Source organism: Barbus barbus, assembly GCF_936440315.1.
Source record: "Barbus barbus genome assembly, chromosome: 49".
Taxonomy (NCBI): Eukaryota; Metazoa; Chordata; class Actinopteri; order Cypriniformes; family Cyprinidae; genus Barbus; species Barbus barbus.
Window position 1 is genome coordinate 1224553 of NC_136727.1, and position 24439 is coordinate 1248991.

The 24439-nt window shown below is 37.5% G+C and overlaps 1 protein-coding gene and 1 long non-coding RNA gene across 5 annotated transcripts in view; both read left to right on the top strand.

Moving 5' to 3' along the window:
- Positions 1–7095: 7095 nt before the first annotated feature.
- Positions 7096–24398, top strand: LOC306867810 (uncharacterized protein). Of its 4 annotated transcripts, none has more exons than XM_079413702.1 (10): positions 7096–7147; positions 14965–15063; positions 15458–15528; positions 15619–17659; positions 17840–17920; positions 18077–18109; positions 20564–20617; positions 20789–20839; positions 20946–20978; positions 23484–24398. In XM_079413702.1, the coding sequence occupies exons 4-10, from the start codon at positions 15649–15651 to the stop codon at positions 23741–23743; spliced, it is 2523 nt and encodes an 840-aa protein (XP_079269828.1). In that variant the 5' UTR covers positions 7096–7147; positions 14965–15063; positions 15458–15528; positions 15619–15648; the 3' UTR covers positions 23744–24398. The 4 variants fall into 4 exon arrangements, with proteins under 4 accessions (XP_079269828.1, XP_079269831.1, XP_079269829.1 ...); XM_079413705.1 differs by having other exon boundaries at positions 20789–20827; XM_079413703.1 differs by having other exon boundaries at positions 7098–7147; positions 14965–15057.
- The window catches only part of LOC306867820, a 307945-nt gene continuing 290614 nt past the window's right edge, over positions 7109–24439 (top strand). The window contains exons 1-2 of the long non-coding RNA XR_013784063.1: positions 7109–10468; positions 14049–14543. This is a non-coding gene — a long non-coding RNA (uncharacterized lncRNA). The remainder of the gene's footprint in view (positions 10469–14048; positions 14544–24439) is intronic.

Sequence of the window (24439 nt, forward strand, 5' to 3'; positions counted from 1 at the left end):
GCAGAAGGACGGACCAACTGCTGGTATGCTTCGGTCCTCCTCAGCGGGGTCTGCCTGCTTCTAAGCAGACCCTTAGCAGGTGGATTGTGGATGCGATTTCTCTTGCTTTTGAGTCCTCCAGTCTCCCCTCGCCTATGGGGGTTAAGGCTCACTCTACCCGGGGTATGGCGGCCTCTAAGGCCTTTCTAGCAGGTGTTCCTATGCAGGACATCTGCAATGCTGCAGGTTGGTCCACGCCCCTCACCTTTGTTCGATTCTATGGCCTTGATCTGCGGGTCACTCCAGGCTCTTCTGTTCTATCGCCCTTGTAGTGCTCCTGAGGGATACACACAGGGCAGGGACTTGGAAGTCTGGTGGCGTGGGCATCTCGTTCCCGTAGGGTCGATCGACGCAGCTCGAGTTCCTGGAAGGGAACGTCTCAGGTTACGTATGTAACCCCGGTTCCCTGAAGGGAACGAGATGCTGCGTCTCGAGGCCATACTCCCTGCATCCCTGCAGGCGCTTGCTTCATTCCTGGAAGCAAACGCCGGCTCCGCCGCACGTGCTTTTATGCTTTCCGGTCGGTGACGTCACCCGCCTATGACGTCTCGCCCTTTCATTGGACAGATTACACTCTAGTTCAGAGCGCGGTCACGCTGAAGGCGTTCCCGTAGCGTCGATCGACGCAGCGTCTCGTTCCCTTCAGGGAACCGGGGTTACATACGTAACCTGAGACGTTTTGATCAAATGTTCAGTGAAAGGAGGTTTGATAAACATTCAACATCAGCAAGTCAAACTAAATATGACCTGAGCTCTTTGTTTTTTTTTACATTTATTTTCTTATTCGCTATGTTTGTATTCTAGAAAGCATTCAAATTATGTCACTTCCTGGTTGTTGACATTTTAAAAATGCTTTAGTTTTAAAAAGGAAGAGACAGAATGAAAGGAAATTTTGTCATAACAATGATGAGGGAAATATGTTGGGCAGCTAATTAATTTAAAATTAGTTAATAATTATGTATCAATTAATATTGGTGTAATTTTTTTATATATTTTACACCAATAGTGTGACATTTTTAATAAAATTTTAAATATTGGTGGTGATCGTGTTACCACATTCTCAGACTTGCTCATCATATTCTATCCTTAGATGAAGACCCTTTTATTCTCATAATTGGTTTACCTAAAATGTATTAAAGAATAAACAGTATTAAAGAATTCCATTAAATGAAAGTTACATCTTGTAACATCACAATAGCTGGTTGTGTTGGTTGCTGAAGTCTGTTAACAGCAATAAAATGAGCTTAATGTGGTAATTAACAGATCTGAGGTCATCAGCATAATGAATGAGGTGAAAACAGGATCTATTGACATGAAATAAAGAGGATTTTCAACAGCTGATAATATTGATGATCCTCAGACTATAAACACTCATTAAACAAGACATTCAGGATCATCTCACTTTATTCTGAGTGTTTTGTCATTTATAAAGACAAACCCTTCTTTAGATAGTGTTGGGAACTTTTCCTTCGTCAAAGCAGAGACCAGGAGACTTTGGGATAAGTTACTCTTTATTGAGAACTCGCTGTGCGTCGCTGTAGTCATCCAAGTCTGACTCAAACAGTATACATTGTAGTTTATATAAATTTCGAGGGGGAGGGATACATAGAGGTGGAGACAATCTAAACAAAGCATGCAAATACAGTACAGGAATCGGCCCATTACCAGAATTGGTCAATTAATATGGAAGAGATGCGGTGTAGCACTTGATAGCAGTGGACCTGAAGATAAACTACTTATTGTGATTGTATATTTTATGCCTGCGTAGAGAAGATGAATCAGCGAAAGTCTTCCCGCATGCAGTGCAGTGATACGGTTTCTCTCCAGTGTGGATCCTCTCATGTGTTTTCAGATGTCCTGACCGACTGAATCTCTTGTCACAATGTGAACACATGTAAGGTTTCTCTCCAGTGTGGATCCTCTGGTGCTGTTTCAAATGTTCAGCTTTAATAAAAGTCTTCTCACACACAAAGCACATATATTCTCTCACACCAGTGTGTATCTTCTGATGTGCTTTTAAACTCTGCAGCAGTGAAAAACTCTTTCCACACAAAGAACATGAATGTGGTTTCTCCTTTGAATGAACTGTCATGTGATTCTTCAGGTCTGAAGCTCTAAAAAATGTTTTTCCACATTGATCACATTCATGCAGTTTCTCTCCGGTGTGGATCTTCATGTGGTCCTTAAGGGTTGCTGATCGTGTGAATCTCTTCCCGCACTGATCACATGTGAATGGTTTCTCTCCAGTGTGGATCCTCATGTGATGTTTGAGATGCTGTTTGCTTGTCAGACTCTTTCCACACTGAGTGCAGGTTCTTTTCTTGTCTCTTCTTTTCAGTAAAGAAACCCTTTCAGTCTGTGAGTGAGTTTTTTCTCCAGTTTTGACATGATGTTGTTTCTCCTCCATTAGATCTGAAATTAAAGTTAAAAAAGGTAAAAATATAAATAAATCATGTGAAGTGAAAGCAGACAACAGCTACACCATATTATGATAATTTTGACAAATTTTTACAAATTAAGGTACAAATATCTATATTAAAAAAATACATTTACATCCAATGTTTCTACAGTGAGAACTATTCGATGCTTAATCAAATCCACAATTATAATATTATATTATAAACATAACGTTAACATTAATATACTTTTCTGAAAAAAAAAAAAACATTACATAATAATTATTTTAAACTAAAACCGGCCAATATTTTTCACTCAGCACAATTTCCATTTGTTTCTTCCCTTTTAAAGCATGTTCTTTTTAATGGTAACATCCAGGAAGTGACATCATTTGAACATTTGAGTTTCAGTCCCTATTTTGTTTGCTGGAGATAGAAAGTCCCCCCTATATTATTTATTAGTTTAATGTTTCCCCTTCATTTTTTACAACACTCAAGGTACAAATTTATTATAATATGAACTGATTTATTTTACATTCATTTGAAATGAAGTTCACAATGTTAGCAGCCGTCTAATCTGACTTTTAGCTTTTAACTTTTTTTACTTTAGCTTCTGTAAACTTTTTTTTTCTTGCAACTGTTGTTTGTGTAAAAGCTTTTCTTACCGGGGCATTGGATGGATTGCAAATATCCTTCTTCCTACCTTATGTCAGCAAATATCCTTCTTCCTACTTCTGAAGTTATAATTACAAGTTTGTTGCATTTGAGTGCTTTGTTGTTAAAAAGAATAGAAATCATGGAGGACGCCACGTTCATTCTTACCTCTTTCTTGAAGAAATTATTATTGAAAGCCAGAACGCATTGAAGATGTAGAGTTAAAAGTAAACAAAGACTTTCCTGTCCCAAACCTTCTTCGTAACAAAAGGGCCATTGGTAATTCCTGCAGACACAGAGGTTTTAGCATGGGGGATGGGGGGGGAAGCTGTGACCTGCTGATTGGCCTGTTTGAATGTCTCACATCTGGTTTTTAGTCACATGGTCAAAGGAAGTGATAAATGAAGACTGTAAGTGTTGCTGTCTCTCTTTCTTTTTTTTGTGGGTTTCAAACCTGAAGGTGCACCTGAAAGTTAATTTTAGAAACCACATTCATGTTCTTTCTGTGGAAAGAGTTTTTCACTGCTGCAGAGTTTAAAAGTACATCAGAAGATACACACTGGTGTGAGAGAATATATGTGCTTTGAGTGTGAGAAGACTTTTATTAAAGCTGATCAGTTGAAACGACATCAGAGGATCCACACTGGAGAGAAACCTTACAAGTGTTCACACTGCAACAAGAGATTCAATCTGTCAGGAAATCTGAAAACACATGAGAGGATCCACACTGGAGAGAAACCGTATCACTGCACTGCATGCGGGAAGACTTTCACTCAATCCTACTCGTGCCTTCAAAAAGGATTCATAGTAAGTAGATCATCTTTCAGGTCTCATGCCGCATCCTCATCAAACGTGACACAATAATGTAAAATCTCTTCTCTATAAATCTGTCCTAATCAGCTCTAACATGCAGCAGGAAAAAGAAAAAAGAAACAATTTCTGTAGTTTTCACATTGATTAAAGTTCATCTTCAAGACCAGCAGATTCATCTGTGAGATTCAGATCAACTCAAAGATGTTCCCAAACAACAATATATAAAAGTTTTCTTCTCGTATGTCATTTCACTTTAAGATATTAATTATATCGTTGTGCATTCCTACATGTTTTGTTTTGTGTTTAGTTTGCTTATAATGCATATGGATCAATTGTAGTTTGTCTACAACCCGAATTCCGGAAATGTTGGGATGTTTTTAAAATTGAATAAAAGACTTTTAAATCACATGAGCCAATATTTTATTCATAATAGAACATAACAAATGTTTAAATTGAGAAATTGTACACTTTTATCCACTAAATGAGCTCATTTCAGATTTGATGCCTGCTACAGGTCTCAAAATAGTTGGGACGGAGGCATGTTTACCATGGTGTAGCATCTCCTCTACTTTTCAAAACAGTTTGAAGGTATCTGGGCATCGAGGTTATGAGTTTCTGGAGTTTTGGTGTTGAATTTGGACCCATTCTTGCCTGATATAGGTTTCCAGCTGCTGAAGAGTTTGTGGTCGCCTTTGACGTTTTTTTTTTTTAATGATGATGAAATGATGAAGATGCTGTGACACTTTTAAGAGAAATTGACATTTATATTTATTTGTTCTTCATTGTTGCTTTTAAAACAACTTCTACTTATGGTGTATTTTAAAAAACACAGATGTAAGATATACTGTAATTTAGTTTTGCAGCTGGCCCCTTCTTCATTTTTATTCTCATGAGATGCTTTGTTATCTTGTTAGTCAATAAAGAGAGAGATCTCTGAATTCAATAAAGAAATGCCTTTAACTGAAAATTGAGTGCATGAGTTATATTGCATGAGTTTCATCTCATATAATGTGCATTGCTTGCTACATCTCACTGACAACAGATCATTACACTATTGTTCAGCGTACAAGTTTGAGAACAATATGGGTCAAATCAAGAGGTTTATCCAGGGTTCAAGTGATCCACTGATTCCAGTATAATAATGATTCAACAGATTGGCAGAGAGGCAAGCAATATCAAGTTAAGAAATCTAATGTTAACTCTGGTACGCCAGACAGAAAAGAATGCTACAGAATGACCAATGATAGCTACTGCCGTATACATGAAGTTCAAGAAAATCTGTATTTTTGTGAGGTTTTTTGCAGAATGGAGCCTTTGTACACTAAGCCATGTGACTCCAGAACCATTGGCATATTCAAAGGATTTCTGAATCACACTAAAATGCTGACACAGCTCAACTGAGACATAAAGCAATCATGATACCTTTGTCATTGATTGATAAAGATGAATCCAATGCGGTAGCGCTTATACCGCTCATGCATTCAGTTTGATTTGTACTTAAGTCATTAATGGGTGGGTTTTTGCCTTGTTTTATTGCATGTTACTCTGATTTTTGATCCAAAGACTGTGATTAATGTGTGTGTGTGCGTCTTTCAGTATCGAATTTGTCTATTCCGTGATGGACAGACATCTGTCGTACCAATCAGTTGGATTTTTTATGACAATTGAACATTGAAGTGTCGATGGACATCATCACTCTCAAACATTAAAAACATTTCTCCACCAAACCCTAACTGGAAGGTTTATGATATTGTGAAGATCGTTGGACCATCTATTGGTAAGAAATTGCAATAATTGTGTGTGTTTGAATATTGAAAATCATGAAAATGTATAAAGTGCTTAACAAATTTATTAGACCACCATTGTGTCTAATATAAGACAATCCAATTTTTTAGTTTTAAATAAGTATTTTACAGATTTCTAAAATATTTGTCTTTTCTCTTTATTATGATAGGTGGTCTTATAAATTTGCTAATCATAATATATTTATTTATTCTATGATGAATAGTTTATAATTGCTAATACATGTTAATGTTATAGTGTAATTGTTTATTTTGTAAATGTTTGAATTTGTGTTTCCCTGTTAAAATGAATTACCTTTAGTAGCTTTTGGACCACATCTGGCCCGGGGACCAAGCCGAATCTCAGCCAGATCTGTCTTACAGTGTCTGGGCCAGACCTGGGCTACATAAAACAATACAAGTCATATTGCAGTGTGCTGCCAGATCTGGGCCACATCAATGAATAAGATCGTTTTCACTGTGGGCCAGCTTTGGGCCGGGGACCCAGCCAGAACTGGACCAGAAATGGAGCAAGGATGACACATTTTGCTATCTAGGTATTGTGGCCGCGGTGTGTCACATGACAATCATGACGCGTCGCCATGGAAACAGTAAGGGGCAACGTTCTAAAATAACGGTTAAAAAACTCACCCTGGGGCACCGCTAGAATATTTTAAACTCACAACTGAAAGGGTTAAAAAGGGCAGATAACCAAAAAATAAAATAAAAAACATAACAACAACAAAACACATCTAAATTAAATGACTGAACAAAAAATAAATAAATAAATAAAAGAAGTAATGTAGGAAATATGCTTCAAAGACTGGGGAAAATAGGGATAAACATATGTCAATGGCTTGCTGACGTGCACAAAAACCAAATAATGTCTCTACAGATATTATATACAATATAAAAAAAAAAAAAAAATATATATATATATATATATATATACATATATTATTATTTATAATAGTGTATTAATATTGTATTTTAATATATATATTTTTTTTATTATTTTATTTTTTATTTTACATATTAAGATTATTATATTATATTATATTATATTATAGTATTATATCCAAGCTGTCTGGAACGCAGCATTAGGTTAACATCTCAATGAACGAGCATGTACTGCAGCTACGAGCCATTCTATAAATGCACATTTCAACGGATAGCGACTCCTAAGTAGCACTTAAAGCAAAACGCATGTGAAACAATAAGGAACGTTCGTAAAATGACTCAGAAAACGCTCTTAAGTGCTAAGATCAATCGTTATCGGGAAACCCAACCCTGCAATACATCAGTTTATTCTTACAAAGTTTCATTCTTAATTCACTCAAATAAATATTATTTTTTTCTCTCTCTCCAGCCTCTGATGAGCTCTGATGAGGGTCTCTCTTCTTTCAGCTTTTTTGTTTCGATTTTGATTTCAAGGCGTTGGTGTTGAAATGGCGTCAAGTTCAGGTAGGAATCAAATTAGATACAAAAATATGTAGCAACGCTTCCTCAATGATTTATGAAGCTTTTATGAAATATTAGCCAACAGTAGGCAATGTTTTATGAAATTATTGTTCGCTGTGCTTTTACATTTATGTTGCATTTAAGTGGCATTGAGCATCAGGAAGAACAGTAAATATATATCTTGCATACATTTTTATATACATATATTGTGAAAAGCCTGGAGGAATTAGGTCTTCTGGTTTTGGGCTTTTTATATCACTATGAGCACAAATGCTGCCTAAACTTTCATAGTTTTTCTTTTTTTCTTTTGATTTCAAGGCATGGTGTTGAAACAGCATCAGGTTCAGGAAGCAGAGCTACACATATATGCAGCAACGTTTCCTCAATGAGTTATTCCGTATTTATGAAATATTAGCCAACAGTAGGCAATGGTTTATTTCGTTTAGTTTATTAAATGATTATTTCACTGCACTTTTGAACACCAGGAAGAAACGAATGACCTGTAAAAGCTATCTCAAATTGATATATGATATGCCTATAGCCTATAAAACCTTTCAATACACATCGGTTATCTAGACCAACGTTATTATAGTTTTACGTTTTAAATGCCTTTATATTTTAATATCCTTTTCAAACATGCTATACATGTCAGTTTTCGCTTCGCAGTTTTTCCGTGTTAACGGGGTTAGAGCGTCACGCGGACGCGGTCTGGCGATGCTTTCCTGCAGTGCTGCTGCAAACAGTGTTGCACAAGATGAGCAGGTGACAGCTCACTGCTCGTGCTAAAACAACACTGACAACACAAAGTTCTGACCCGCAGGAATGCCTGGGATAGATTTAACATATGCATAAATATTATATTTGAACATAAATATAGGCTGTTTAAATGTTTTGCTACTTTCTTGAGCAACTTAATAGATACATTTAGAAGTAAAATGCATTGAAAAATGTCAAATAAAGGTCTACATATTAGTGTTGTAGTACTCAAGACCGGTCTTAAGACCATGCTTTGATGGTCTTGGTCTTGTCTCAGTCTCGACTGCATTTGTACTCGGTCTTGTCTTGGTCTCAGACTAAGAGGACTCTGGATTTTGTTTCAAGACCACAACTGCGGGATATCACTAAATTGTCTGATTTATTTACAACCATCATTAATGTGATTGGATGTAATACTTCCTGCTTAAAATACAATCCATAACTAAATAAAAATAAATAATTTGATTTATACCAGTGGATCTCAAAATGTTTGACTTCACTGCCCCTCTATTGCAACATTACAACATTATTTGAAGCCCCCCCCCTCCACTCACCCAAAATAGCTTAGAGCTTAGCATGACGAGAAAGATGTATATTAATTATAAAAATAACCAAACACTAAGAAATATCTTAGATTTTTGCCTTTTTTAGTAAATTTTAATGCTTGTTTTGTTTTATTTTAAACTATTTTAAGTCATTTTGTGGGCCCCGGCCCCTGGCTGAAAACGAATGATTTATACTGTTATGCCAGGTCAGTAATTATTGAGGGACTGTGTCAAAAATGTCACCAAGATTAATACATACATCCACAAAATTCAAGATTTTCTTGCAAAAATAGTGCTTGAGAGTGAGATGTGGATTTTTATATTATAATATGATATAATTAAGCAATATCACAAGAGCAAGAGAACCGTTTTGAAAAAAAAAAAAGATATTGCTTTTATAAAAACATTCAGTAAGCATTTTTAACATTATTCTCAACATTATGCATTTGTAACTGCACCAATTCAGATGCAGCTTCTGTGCCTCCACTGCAGTGCAAAGATGAATTAGAGATTTCATTTGATTAACAGCTCTGTAAGTGTCTTATTATTGTATTTAATGATTACAAATAAGGCATTTCTCAGGCCGTAAATGTGGATCGTTTAGATGAATTTGAGCAATGCTGGTCTGGTCTTGGTCTCGACGTGGTCTCGGATTAGGTGGTCTCGACTACAACATTGCTACAAACAAAGCACATATCCAGGACTCCAGCAAAGCCCCGTATTGAGGTGTGTATTATGCTGCGTCCCAATTTGCCTACTTATACTACGTCCATATAGTAGCCTATGTTCTCTTTTGGTGGAGAAAAAGTACATAAATGTGTAGCAGAAGAATACTTTGGGACCATGTCATCTGAACGGACACTCTGTCCTGCATAATGGGCCTCAACAAATCAATACGACAGAGCTCACGTGATTTATGAAACATTCGTATACCGCCAATCCCATCGTATGAAAGATCATTGATAAACGTGGCGGCAGAAAACAATCGTGGTTTGAATATTACGCCCCTAAAAACACCCCAGTTTAGAAGCCCCGCCCCTAGAGTTTACGACACGGAGAAACATAACCCGGCCAAAAAGAGGAAGTAATCTCATGAAAGAGAAGTCGATCGCATTCCTTTAACGGTATAATTGCAAACAATGGCATTAATTTATATGTATATTAAATACCAGTAAATATAACAAAACATTATAAACACTATATAGCTTATTTAGTTCTCCTTAATCCACAACAAACCCTTTAAATTTAACGGTATTACAAAACATGAAAAATTTAGCAGCTATAAAAGTTTATATTAAACTATGAACTAAAACCCAAATTAGGCTACAGTGGCATTCATTATAAACAGAATACAACGTCAAGCTAAAATGAATGCATTAAAGCGAAACAGCATTGGGCTCACAAGCCTCTCTCATTCCACATCCAAATGTTTCCATTTTTGCCATGTAACAGTTGGTTGCTAAACTATTATCTCTGATGTAAACAAGGCTTTGTACTTCACTTGGGTTCCAATATCCACATAAAATATGTCACAGTATGGGAGGCGAAGACTGAAATGCAAAAGATGGGTTTTTATTCTTATAATAACAGAAAATACACACAAATCAAACCACCCCGAAGAGGAAAACCAAAATCTCAATAAACATACACAGGGAAAATCCAGGAAGCAGGCAAGAACGGTTCCAGGCAGACATCAGGGAAATATTGTGAGACGTACCAACCCCAATCGAAACACAGGGAGCTTAAATGAGGGGAAACGGCAATCAGGTAAATGAGGAAACAGCTGGGCAGAACGGTGAGTGCTAGGAGAACATGTAGGCTGTGACAATGGGGAACAGCTGAGGGTGTAATCATGAAAGGAATCTGGAGATTTGAGTCCGGGAAGATGGGAGATGGGGACCTCTTGTGGTGAGAGGGAGAACCGCAGGACCCGGATTCAGGACAAAATATCGCTTCACATGCGCAATAAATGTTTGTTTCGGCGCTGAACGCTGATTTTACAGTGGACCTTGTAAATAGTGCAGTGCACTGCTCGAATTGAAGGGGGGCTGGGGGGATCCGGGACCCCCCATAAGGCATTAGGGACCCCCCATAAGAAGTAAAAAATAGACTTAAGGGGGTCCCTCAGACATTCTTATTTTTGTAAAAATAATAATGACAAATGTGATTAAATTCAAGCAATGGATATGGTAAATTAAATTTCGTGAATTATTTACAATAATTTATATTAAGTTTGTTTATGGGCTAGTTGTCATGTCTCTTTAAATTTTAAACGCCCCGCCCCACATCTAAAGACCGCTAAGCGCAGGACATCGTTGACATGACTGCTTGATTGGCGCCGCTCCATCAAGCTAACTTCAGCTAAAAAAATGCAGAATAACAAACCTCCACTCGCAGTCGGGAAGAGGAAGCTTCTTACTGACTTTTTTGAGGGGTAATTTTCTCTCTATATCTTTCCACTATATTTATCAACTCCATGTCTTTTGTATTCCTTGCATAAATTATTATTAGGCCTGGTTCTGGGGTGCTAGAGATCTCGATGAAGATGAGTGACAGCTTTTTAGTAATTATAAAGGGAGTGCTCGTTGTGCGGTTTCTGTGCTAACGTTATATATAATCCATTCAGAATTGTATAAAACTTGTTTTTCATGCTGCTAAGACCAACGGCCACATACACGCTGCAAAGTTTCGGGAATTACATCGGCATATAAATGCGGGATTCACTCTTGAAATAGCTATGATTGACATATTGATAGCCATAGTAAGTTCCTGAATAAAGCAGACTTTTGGACAGAAATGGTTGAATAGTCTGCTGACTGACAGACTCACTCATAACAGTCCACTGCGCCACCTACTGGACGTAACTATGTAAACTGCACTGAAATCGTTGAACGTACACTACTGTTCAAAAGTCATTTCTGTTCACCAAGCCTCCATTGATTTGATCCAACATACAGTAAAAACACTAATATCATGAAATATTATTACAATTTAAAATAATAATAATACAATAGTAAACAATTTTCAGCATCATTACTCCAGTCTTCAGTGCCTGTACTGTTTACTTCTGTTGTTTTTTTTTTACTGCTGTACTAGAGACACTACTTTGTAAATGAATTCTTGAAGAGTTTCCTTGTGTGTGAGTGCTGTGATTGCAGATAAAGCCAACACTCTCTCTCTCTTACGCTTTCATACACCTTTAATGGTATATGCTACTTCCCCGTCACCCCTAGAATAAAAGGGAACGTAACACACATGAAAAATATAGAAAACAGCTGTTTCACATTCTCACAATATTAATGTTTTTACTTTAAAAAAATACAAATAAATAAATATATATGCTACATTTCACTGCTGGATATACTCGGTATAATTGTGTATGTGACAAATAAAAACTCTTGAATATATACAGGTGCATCTCAATAAATTAGAATGTCGTGGAAAAGTTCATTTATTTCAGTTATTCAACTCAAATTGTGAAACTCGTGTATTAAATAAATTCAGTGCACACAGACTGAAGTAGTTTAAGTCTTTGGTTCTTTTAATTGTGATTTAGTCTCACATTTAACAAAAACCCACCAATTCACTCTCAACAAATTAGAATATGGTGACATGCCAATCAGCTAATCAACTCAAAACACCTGCAAAGGTTTCCTGAGCCTTCAAAATGGTCTCTCAGTTTGGTTCACTAGGCTACACAATCATGGGGAAGACTGCTGATCTGACAGTTGTCCAGAAGACAATCATTGACACCCTTCACAAGGAGGGTAACCCACAAACATTCATTGCCAAAGAAGCTGGCTGTTCCAAGCATGTTAACAGAAAGTTGAGTGGAAGAAAAAGATGCACAACCAACCGAGAGAACCGCAGCCTTATGAGGATTGTCAAGCAAAATCGATTCAAGAATTTGGGTGAACTTCACAAGGAATGGACTGAGGCTGGGGTCAAGGCATTAAGAGCCACCACACACAGACGTGTCAAGGAATTTGGCTACAGTTGTCATATTCCTCTTGTTAAGCCACTCCTGAACCACAGACAACGTCAGAGGCGTCTTACCTGGGCAAAGGAGAAGAACTGGACTGTTGCCCAGTGGTCCAAAGTCTTCTTTTCAGATGAGAGCAAGTTTTGTATTTGGAAACCAAGGTCCTAGAGTCGGGAGGAAGGGTGGAGAAGCTCATAGCCCAAGTTGCATGAAGTCCAGTGTTAAGTTTCCACAGTCTGTGATGATTTGGGGTGCCATGTCATCTGCTGGTGTTGGTCCATTGTGTTTTTTGAAAACCAAAGTCACTGCACCTGTTTACCAAGAAATTTTGGAGCACTTCATGCTTCTTTCTGCTGACCAGCTTTTTAAAGATTCTGGTTTCATTTTCCAGCAGGATTTGTCACCTGCCCACACTGCCAAAAGCACCAAAAGTTGGTTAAATGACCATGGTGTTGGTGTGCTTAACTGGCCAGCAAACTCACCAGACCTGAACCCCATAGAGAATCTAATGCAGATGACCTGAAGGCCGCTATCAAAGCAACCTGGGCTTCCAATACCACCTCAGCAGTGCCACAAACTGATCACCTCCATGCCACGCCGACTTGAGTCAGTAATTAAAGCAAAAGGAGTCCCTACCAAGTATTGAGTACATATACAGTAAATGAACATACTTTCCAGAAGGCCAACAATTGACTAAAATTTTTTTTTTTTTTATTGGTCTTATGAAGTATTCTAATTTGTTGAGAGTGAATTGGTGGGTTTTTGTTAAATGTGAGCCTAAATCATCACAATTAAAAGAACCAAAGACTTAAACTACTTCAGTCTGTGTGCATTGAATTTATTTAATACACGAGTTTCACAATTTGAGTTGAATTACTGAAATAAATGAAGTTTTCCACGACATTCTAATTTATTGAGATGCACCTGTATATTGGTTTATGTCTTCACCCACTGGTTCCTGAAATTACATTGAGAGCTGTTATGGATAAATGAGTTGACTTTTGAGAATCTCCTGGACATGCTAAACTTATAAACTATTATAAAGACTATATCCTGTTTGCCCAGTTGTCTTGCACTCTTTGAATAATACTTAATCTCATCTCTATAGTATCCTTTTGCTACTGTTTAAGTAATAAAAAGGTCCATTTGAAGTTACTGACTGCTCCTTTATCACTGCTTTCTGAAACATTATGAAATAATTATTCCTGTGCCACTGCTGAATTTGAATACCATTCAGTGTGTCTGAAAGCCATCTGAATATTTTCTACAGTTTTTGAGAAATTTCAATGTATTTTTATGTCACATGCTTTTACGGATCTTCAAGTGCCTTATATGTAGTCCCCTGGTATATTTGCCATAGTTGCCCTTTTGGGTCTGCTGATTTGTCACCCTCGAAATCCAGTATTAGCTACTTGGAGTAAGCCATTAAAAGAAGAATAGTAGCTTATCTCTCTTTGTTATGCAACATTAAATAGTATATAGTTATGCATATTATGATCAAATATATTGTTTATTTTGTATAAATTGTATATTGCGAGACTAACCCCCACCCCCACCAAAAAAAAAAGTCTGATGGTGGGGACCCCCCATAAGACTTGATTCAATTCGAGCACTGGTGCAGTGTATCTTTTATGTTTGGTTGACTGCATTTTAGTTTGATTAATGGCTGAAATGTTGTGTGTGTGAGGCACCTGCGTGACCAATCAGTTAAACTGTAAAAAATAAAGATATAAAGAAAACAAATAAAATGCATTAAGAGTGTCACAAAAACAAAAGTGTTTTTTTTTTTCTTCTTTTGTTAATCTGATCATTGAGATAAATATATTTAGTGTAGCCCTATTTATTTTATTCCTTTTATAATTTCAGTTTTTCTCCATTCACAGAAGCGCTGCAGGTGTGTGATACGATGATGTGTGATTCCTCACGATCTGTTGTTTATGCTGCTATTTGTGCATATAAAGCTAAAGCCCTTAAAAAAAAAGCTTAGTTTGTCGGTCCAGGTGGGAAGCGTGCTTGCAACTGCACGCGATCACAGATTGCACGCACGCTTCACACCTGGACCGACAAACTAAGCTTTTTTGTTTCTTTCAGGGCTTTAGCTTTATATGCACAGATGGTTGCAATTGGCTTTCATGTCCCCATACTTACGCCTGTCATGTTGTGTATTTTGGGGGATGTGCAGAAGTTCACTGGACCATGGTTTGTCTTTTATGTCCTCATACTCACTGCTGGTGTCATACTATGCATTACAGTGTAATACATTTGTGATATACATTTTGAATCACTTTAAACCTTAGCCCTATGTCTTAAGGGTGCCATAGAATGGAAAACTGTATTTACTTTGGCATAGTTGAATAATATGGACAGGTAAACCCGTTTCTGGAGAATTTTTGCTCTTAACTAAGCCACATACCTTCTATAGATATCAGAGACCAATTTAAAATATTGTATCAATGCATTCTATGGCACCTTTAACACCTAACTATAGTAATACAGTACAATCGCTTCTAATCAATTATAACTTTGTTTTCCAACAGAACTGTAAACATGACGTAATCTCCTCAGTAGTTTCAAGCTTGAATAAATGTGATTGCTGTAGTGGACCTTATTCCGCTTTTAAGGTGTGAGATGTAAGCGTAAGTATTTTGTTCTGAAAATTAAAAGATTTTTATTTAAATATTTTACCACTGAAACCCTAAAACTGTGTAATCTTGACATTATAAATGTATCATTAAATTGGCTTGAAAAAGCTTAAAAAGAGCTGACATTTCTTTCTTTCTCCGTCTATCTGCCTGAGTAATTGTATCTATATTTCTCAGTCTCTCCCTGAAATTCTGTTGGATGCTCTCCTACTTAATTAGTTTTCTCCCTTTTCTTACTGTTTTTCTGTATTTTCTTCCATCTTATAGCCACACTTTCAAACACACTGACTATCTATCACTCTGTTACCTATCACTTTTTAAAGCATCTTTTCTTGAATCACATTTTAATCAAATGAAACCAACCTTGTCTATTATATGCTCAATCTAGTTTGTTCCCGCTTCTGGCATAAAACTTGCTACGAGAAAAATTTGAAGCCCAAACCTGACCCCTCAACATCCGTAAGTGTGATTTATTAGATATGGTTTTTTTTCCTTAGAATGAAACTTTCTGAATATGTAAAAAAAATAAAAAAATGTTTGCTATTTCAGGATTCCGAAGAAGAATTTTCCTGTGAGAACATGTCGGATCAGGACTATGTACCGAATTCTGTCTCAGAAGGTTCAGAAGTGAGCATAGCGTCTCCAGAAAATACATTTCCTGAACAACTCTCAAACATACAAGCTAAAGTGTCCTGCTTCAAATCTACTGCAGAAATTCAAAATGCAAGCCAAGAAAGCGTCATAGGTAAAGATTCACTCCCAAAAGTTCCAGTCTGCACAACACAGCTTGAAATATCTTGTAGGAAAGCCAAACAAGTACAAGTATCGGAAGTTCACAGCGAAGTAAGTGTTGGTAATACTGAAAACACTGTTGAGGATATCACAGCAACAACGGAAGATCCATCTATGCAATCTTCAAATATATCCTCATCAGTAAGCAAGAAGAATTACTGCTACATTTGTGGAAAACCGCAGTCAAAATATGCACGCCACCTAAAAACTCATGAGAAATCAAATATCGATGTTGCTCGGGCTCTGGCTCTGCCAAAACACTCCAAAGAACGTCAAAAACTTCTGAACAAACTGCGGAACAAAGGGAACTACGAACACAATGCAGATGTTTTAGCGAATGGGACCGGATTGTTAAAACTCAGACGCAAACCAAAGAAAAGATATAATTCAAAAGATTATGTGCATTGTATGTATTGCCATGCGATGTTTGTCCGGAGGGATCTCTGGAGACACATTCGAAATTGTCTTTCCAAACCAGTGGAAGATCAGGCAGTGCCAGGAAGAACTAGGGTCTTGTCTCTGGCAACAATGTGTAATACAGCTCTCATTCAACAAATATCACAGGGTGTTTGGAAGCTGTTAACTGCGATGAAAGACGATGAGATCTCTGCTGCTGTGCGGAGTGACTTCTGCATTCTTCAGCTGGCCCAGTCTTTTTACAATAAACATGGGCAGGATCCCACCAAATACGACTATATTCGACAGAAGCTCCGGGAAGTTGGAAGACTTCTGCTGATTCTGAGAAAGGAGTTTTCAGTACAGACTCTTGAAGATGCTGTAAGACCTGCCAATTTTAATGTGGTTATCCAGGCTGTCAAGAGGGTATCTGGGTTTGATGATGGAAAACACTCATACCAGACTCCAAGCCTTGCCCTTAAGTTGGGCCACTCACTGAATAAGATATGTGACATCGTACATTGCAGAGCTCTAATGGCAGAAGATGGTGAGGGGATAAAGTCAACCCAGGCATTCAAAAAGCTATATGATGCAAAGTGGTCTGAACTCGTTTCTCACACTGCTTTGACCACCTTGAATGAGGGGCGCTTTAACAAGCCATCCACCCTCCCCTTCACAGAGGATGTACAACGTCTTCACCAGCATCTTGAAAAGGTTGTTGGTTTAGCCTCTGAGAACTTGAAAAGGATGCCATCAGCACAAGTCTATGGGGACCTTTGCAAAGCAACTCTAGCAAAAATAATACTGTTTAACCGACGACGTGGAGGAGAGGTTGCAAAGATGCAACTAAAAGGTTTTCTAGAGAGGGACACAGCTGCCCTACATAAAGATGTTGCTGTTGGGCTAACAAAGTTTGAACAAAAACTTTGTGCACATTTCAGTCGGGTGGAAATTAGGGGTAAAAGGGGGCAAAAAGTGGCACTTTTGCTATCGCCAGACATGGTTGATGCCTTAACACACCTCATAAGCAGAAGAACAGAGTGTGGAGTCCCAGAAGAAAACACATTCATGTTTGCAAGACCCAACTGTTTGAGTCCATACCGAGGACAAGACTGTCTGAGAATTTATGCAAATGAGTGTGGCGCACAAAACCCTGAACTCCTCCGGTCGACACAGTTATGCAAACATGTTGCAACTTTGTCACAGGTCCTTAACCTCAAAAAGCATGAGTTGGACCAAGTTGCTGACTTTTTGGGCCACGATATCCGTGTCCACAGAGACTATTACAGGCTTCCGGAGACTACAACCCAGCTGGCTAAAATATCTAAACTACTACTTGCTATGGAGAAAGGTTCACTTACAAATCTTCAGGGCAAAACACTAGAAGAGACTGAAATTGAAGGTAATGCTACTATAGTTGTTACAAATGACATTTTCAATGGATAAGTCATATCCTAAAGATAATTCCCAACATACAGACCTTAGATCTTTAACAATGTAATGTTCATCGAATTTAATTTTTTTACTCTTAACATTTGCAATGTTAAACTTACTTGATACTTAAAATGTTTTTTTCTTTTAGATAAGTTAGACTTTTCTGATTCTGAGCAAAGTGAAGACAGTGATGCTGAGGAGATACATCCACAGACAGAAACAGAAACAGGTAAAAGCACATACATACATCAAATCAGTAAAGTCAGCATAATAAGTGTACCATACGATGCACCAAAACAGTAGTTCAGGGCTGTTACTGGAGAATAGTTCATATAGACCAAGCACTGCTACTGTTTGTTATAGTATTTTACTTTTCTATTCACAGATATTGACCCTGGCTTAGGAGGCCCATCTCAAGGTTTGACAAGAATAAAACGTTTTTAACTTCAAACCCATTTTAAGTATCTATACTAACAAATTCTGAAACTAAAACGAGTGCCATAAATGTTTAAAATGCAGTGTAGATTGCTTAAATTATAATATTTTGTAAATGGCGTAAGTTTTTGGGGAACACTTTACAGTAAGTGTACATGAATTACCATGAATTCATGCATAAATTAATGTGCGAATTGTGCATTATTTCATGCATTAATATCTCATTAATTATCAGGAACTAACATGAGTTCAAAGTCTTTTATTCATGACTTCATGGATGAAAAACACCTTAATTAAGACATTAACTAAGATGAGTACATTATCATGCTTAAGTTATTATGCATGATCATGGTGTTTTACTATCCATTGTGGATAAAGCTATGCTTATGGTACATGATTCAAAAAAGCATTATTTAGTACATGTTAGACTACTTGAATTATTAAAGGAATATACAAAAATCCACATTACCACACCTTTGAGTGTGTAACTGATAAACTGTTCTAGCCTGAATGCATGCATGAGGTAATGTGGATTTTTGTACAGGTGCGTCTCAATAAATTAGAATGTCGTGAAAAAGTTAATTTTTTCTTGTAACTTATTTCAAAAAGTGAAACGTTCATATATTTTAGATTCATTACATGTACAGTAAAACATTTCAAAAGTTTTTTTTTTTATTTTTTTTATTTTGATGATTAGAGTTTACAGCTCATGAAAGTCAAAAATCAGTATCTCAGAATATTAGAATATTAACATTTTAGTTTCAATAAATGACCATCCATACAGTATAAATTCTGGGTATCCCTTGTTCTTTGAAACCACAATAATGGAGAAGACTGCTGACTTGGCAATGATCCAGAAGACGAACATTGACGCCCTCCACAAAGAGGGTAAGTCACAGAGGGTCATTACTGGAAGCTGTGGCTGTTTACAGAGTGCTGTATCAAAGCATATTAAATGCAAAGTTGACTGGAAGGAAGAATTTGGGTAGGAAAAGGTGCACAAGCAACAGGGATGACCGCAAGCTTGAGAATACTGTCAAGCAAAGCTGATTCAAACACTTGTGAGAGCTTCAGAAGGAGTGGACTGAAGCTGGAGTCAGTGCATCAAGAGTCTCCACGCTCAGACGTCTTCAGGAAAAGAGCTACCAAGCCACTTCTGAACCAGAGACAACATCAGAAGCGTCTTACCTGGGCTGTGGAGAAAAAGAACTGGACTGTTGCTCAGTGCTCCAAAGTGCTCTTTTCAGATGAAAGTAAATTTTGCATTTCATTTGGAAATCAAGGTCCCAGAGTCTGGAGGAAGAGTGGAGAGGCACAGAATCCATGTTGCTTGAAGTCCAGTGTGAAGTTTCCACAGTCAGTGATGATTTGGGCTGCATGTCATCTGCTGGTGTTGGTCCACTGTGTTTTCTGAAGTCCACAGTCAACGCAGCCATCTACCAGGAGATTTTAGAGCACTTCATGCTTCCTTCTGCTGACAAGCTTTATGGAGATGCTGATTTCATTTTCCAGCAGGACTCGGCACCTGCCCACACTGCCAAAGCTACCAAAAGCTGGTTCAATGACCATGGTGTTACTGTGCTTGATTGGCCAGCAAACTCGCCTGACCTGAACCCCACAGAGGGTCTATGGGGTATTGTCAAGAGGAAGATGAGAGACACCAGACCCAACAATGCAGATGACATGAAGGCCGCTATCAAAGCAACCTGAGCTTCCACACCACCTCAGCAGTGCCACAAACTGATCACCTCCATCCCACGCCGCATTGAGGCAGTAATTAAAGCAAAAGGAGCCCCTACCAAGTATTGAGTACATATACAGTAAATGAACATACTTTCCAGAAGGCCAACAATTCACTAAAAATGTTTTTTTTTTTTTATTGGTCTTATGAAGTATTCTAATTAGTTGAGAGTGAATTGGTGGGTTCGTGTTAAATGTGAGACTAAATCATCACAATTAAAAAAACCAAAGACTTAAACTACTTCAGTCTGTGCATTGAATTTATTTAATACACGAGTTTCACAATTTGAGTTGAATTACTGAAATAAAAGAACTTTTCCACGACATACTAATTTATTGAGATGCACCTGTATATTCCTTTAATAATTCAAGTAGTCTTACATGCACAAAATAATGCTTTTTTGAATCATGTACCATAAGCGTAGCTTTATACACAATGGACAGTTTTTTTGTGAACAAATAAAACATCATGGTCATGTGTAATAAATCATACATCATGATGATGCACTCATAAAGTTAATGTCTTAATTAAGGTGTTTTTCATCCATGAAGTCAAGAATGAAAGTGTTAGTTCCTGATAAATCATGAGATATTAATGCATGAAGTAATGCATAATTCACTTATGCATGAATTCATGCACCCTTATCGTAAATTTAGGATTAACAAGTTTTTTTTCTGTTTGTTTTTTTAAACAAAGATCGTGGTATGAAGGACAAAGATCACAGCAGGAGGGAAGAGCATGAACAGACTGGTAAAAGCACACAAGCATATACAGAGAGAACACTGTCCTTAACTGTTTTTATTTGTGAAGGAGGATATTTTGCTATTTACAGTTTCACCTTAAAGGAGTAGAATAATTGATGAAATGTCCGAGCATGTTCCATCAGAACCTTTATACTGAGCCGTACTATTCATACCACAGGAGTGAAGAAAGCTAGGCGGCCTGTTGAGAAACCTCCAGGTACCTCAGATGGTATGAGAATACCTCACTCAGCCAGCATATCATTGAGGTTTGATTCAATTCATGCAGACCAAGCACTGCTATTGTTGGTTATAGTATTTTATTTTTCTATTCACAGATATTGACTCTTCCTTAGGAAGCTCATCTCAAGGTATGACGAGAATAAATCTTAACTACTAATCTATATCAGGAACTAAGCAACCATAAAGTCAGATCTTTAATTTCAACTTTAATGTATCAGTGGCGGAGCTAGACTTTTAAAACAGGGGTGGCAAAGGGGTGGCAAGGTATTATTTTGGGGGGTCAATATACAAAGTGTTCAATTACACTAAAAATAAATTATTTTCCACAAAATGTATACAGATTAATTAAAGTTGTTTATTTTCCAAAATTTCTTTCTTCTGCTGAACAGAAAGGAAGATATTTAGAAGAATGTCAGTAATCAGACAGTTTTAGATACCATTGACTTTATACTATGGAAGTCAATGGTATCTAAAACTGTCTGATTACTGACATTCTTCTAAATATCTTCCTTTCTGTTCAGCAGAAGAAAGAAATTCATACAGGTTTGAAACAACATGAGGCTGAGTATATGATGACAGAATTTTCATTTTTTGGTAGAGTATCCCTTTAATGTTTTTTGTACATGGCTACTGTACCTACCACTTGGTCCTTTTGGTGCACATGTGATGCTTGAGCTGGGTATGGGGAGTTCAGTGCATTGTTCTTCTTTTTCTATTAGGACTGGCTCACTGTCTTCCTCATCACTGGTAGAAATAACCGTCTCACTCTGGTCTTCTTCTGAATTTGAATTCATTATAAAATTATCATTGGATATTATACCATAATACTTTGCACAAAAATCCTCACACAATCTGAATTTAAGACACAATTTACTGCCTCTGCTCACTGCTCTGACCTGCTGGTGATACACTGGGTTCTTGTGTGTCATCATCTTTCTCTTCTTGACTTCCCTGTCCACCACCTACATATGGTTCACTACAACAGCTGACACTGGGATCTGTTTGGCCCTGATCTGCACCTGACTTTTGCTTCTTTAGAAAGAAGTTGGTGATATCGCTTTTTCTCTTCATTCTGCTGTCCCTATTCAAAGGAAAGCTTGGTTACACACCTCATGAAGAAACCAAAATTTGGAACAATTTGCTTGTTATTTACCATGAGTACACCATTACTACAAATACTAAAGTAATACATTACGACAAAATGAAAAGTACAAAAAAAAGTATATTGAGGTCTAGCCTATATGACAACACAAGGAAAATTGCTTAAAGACGTCTAGACATGTTATGTTAAGTGCTAATAAATTGTATGTCTACACAAAGTTACTTCAGTACATCTCTACAGTCACATCTATTCAGGGATGCAAACACATGTATGGTCAAAAAAAGAGAGAGGTTATTGAAGCCCTCGCCCCGCGGCAAATATCCAGATACTTACATAATTGTGATGAATTTAATCCTTTGTAAATTATCATTTTGCATTGTAAGATTACAGTTAACACCTTTAAATATTACATAAATGTATTATGTATTTTTATTAAACTTAGTGAGTGTATAAATGAGCAGCAAAAAGTAATTCGAAAAAGTAAGCGATTGAGTGAGTGAGGGAGGGAGAGTGAGTGAGAGTGCGTTCGCGAGCGAGTGTGTGTGACTGTGTGTGTGTGCGCGCGAGAGTGAGTGAGTGTGTGTGTGTGAGAGAGAGAGTGCGTGTATGTGTGTGTAGGCTATATGAGTGAGCTTGTGTATGTGCGAGTGAATGAGTGTGTGAGACAGGTCGCGATGACTGGTCGGAAAACAACGTGTAGTCTGACATGTTTCTTGTCCACGACGTGACAAAATTTTTAGGAGTCAAAATCGTGTAATCTGACACAGTGACTATCGTAACAGACAAAAAAAATTGATTCGAATCGTAAATCGAGTTTTTTATTAAAAAATCGCAGATTTTTTTAGGGGAAAAAAATCGCCCAGCTCTAATTAATGCTAAGCACTACAGTGCAATGTCTCCCTTACTTCCCATTAAAACAGTACTTCGTTTAATTTAATACCAATAAAAGCCGTACATGCCAGCAAAACGCTCTTCATCGGTCCCGTATGTGCTGCCGCGATGTTTTGGAGCCGTTTGGAGCACGAAAGAGCTGCGTGTCAGTTTAACCAATGAAAAGTGTAGCAGCAACAGCACGCTGCACGCTTGTGCGTGCTGCGTAAGGATGCATTCACGTCCGCTGGGAGATTTGAGAAATGTTCGTTAGAATCAAACAGTGTAATGTTTTCAGCGGGGTGGCAACAGGGGTGGCAAGGACTTCGTCTGGGGTGGCAATTGCCACCCCAACTAGCCCTCTGGCTCCGCCACTGTAATGTATTTACAACTTGATATTTTGGAGTGGACTGTAACATCAGGATGGGCCAACAGTTGAAACGATCTTAGGATGGTAACAACACAACCACACGTAATGAATAAATTGCTCCCCTTGCTAAAACATGTTTAATGAAAACAGTAACCCATCAGGATTAGTGATCTGTTAAACAAGACTCGACTACAGACGAGGGGAGTGTGGTGGTTGGGAGAAGAGGGAGATGAGCTCTGGCTGTTATACTGTTCACCCCAGGGTTCAGGAACCTGTTTTCCTCTTTTGTAGTGAATCTCGAAAATTCTGCTGAAAGGGATGATGCAAGAAGGAACCAAAAACGAATATGGTCTCCAACAGAAATTGCAGCAGTAATGAGACATTTCCAGAACCACATTGCATGGGGTAAACTCGCCACTAAAACTGAATGCCAACAGTGCAAGAATGCTGAGCATCCGAGTTTGGCTAGTCGCTCTGTCCAAAACATAAGAGATTTTGTCAGGAATCGCGGCTTGACACTTAAAAAGAAACAGTCACAAGATACTCAATAATTTTTGTTTATATGTAAGATAAATATTCTTCTGCTGTTGAAGGATTTAATATGCTTTCAGCAATGTTCAGTATTAACTTTTATGTTTAGGAACAGTTAACATATTTTAGTTCTCCTCCACACTCTTGAGAGGGTTTGTTTTTCTTTACACACAGTACAAACAGGATGTTTCTTTATACACAAAATTGTTATGATGTAATATCTTAAGGGCAACTACTGTAATGTTGCTGTAAACAAGAACTAATTAAACTTGTTCACAGACTGTACTGTTATATGTCCATGTCTTGTTTGAATGCTGTGTCTTTGCTTAAAGATGATCACCCAGTCTGGCTTTATGCAAACAACCAGCTAGATTTACATTCAGTAATACTGTTTTGTGTCATAGCGGGGCTTGTGTATCCAATTATTAATTGGTTGAATTGAAGATGATGGTCCTTCAACAAGAAATGTCAGCCCGTAGCACTGATATGACATATCCTAGTGACGACATATAAATTGCAGTGTTGCATGATATGCGAAAATGTGACGTGCTAAAAAAAAAGTAATGTGATTCCCCACTGATGAAAATGGTATGATTCCTGATTTTATTTGTATGGGTACTTAAAAAAATGACAGCATTTTAATAAAAGACATTTTTAATAAAAGTGATTGCCTATTCAGTTCAGTATCTTACTTATTGTGCTTGAACGGTCAAATA

Coding starts and splice junctions, on each gene's coding strand:
- LOC306867810 (XM_079413702.1), top strand. CDS start 15,649: ATGTCGGATCAGGACTATGTACCGAATTCTGTCTCAGAAGGTTCAGAA. Junction 17,921..18,076: donor ACAGACAGAAACAGAAACAG/GTAAAAGCACAT, acceptor TTCTATTCACAG/ATATTGACCCTGGCTTAGGA. Junction 20,840..20,945: donor ACCTCCAGGTACCTCAGATG/GTATGAGAATAC, acceptor TTCTATTCACAG/ATATTGACTCTTCCTTAGGA.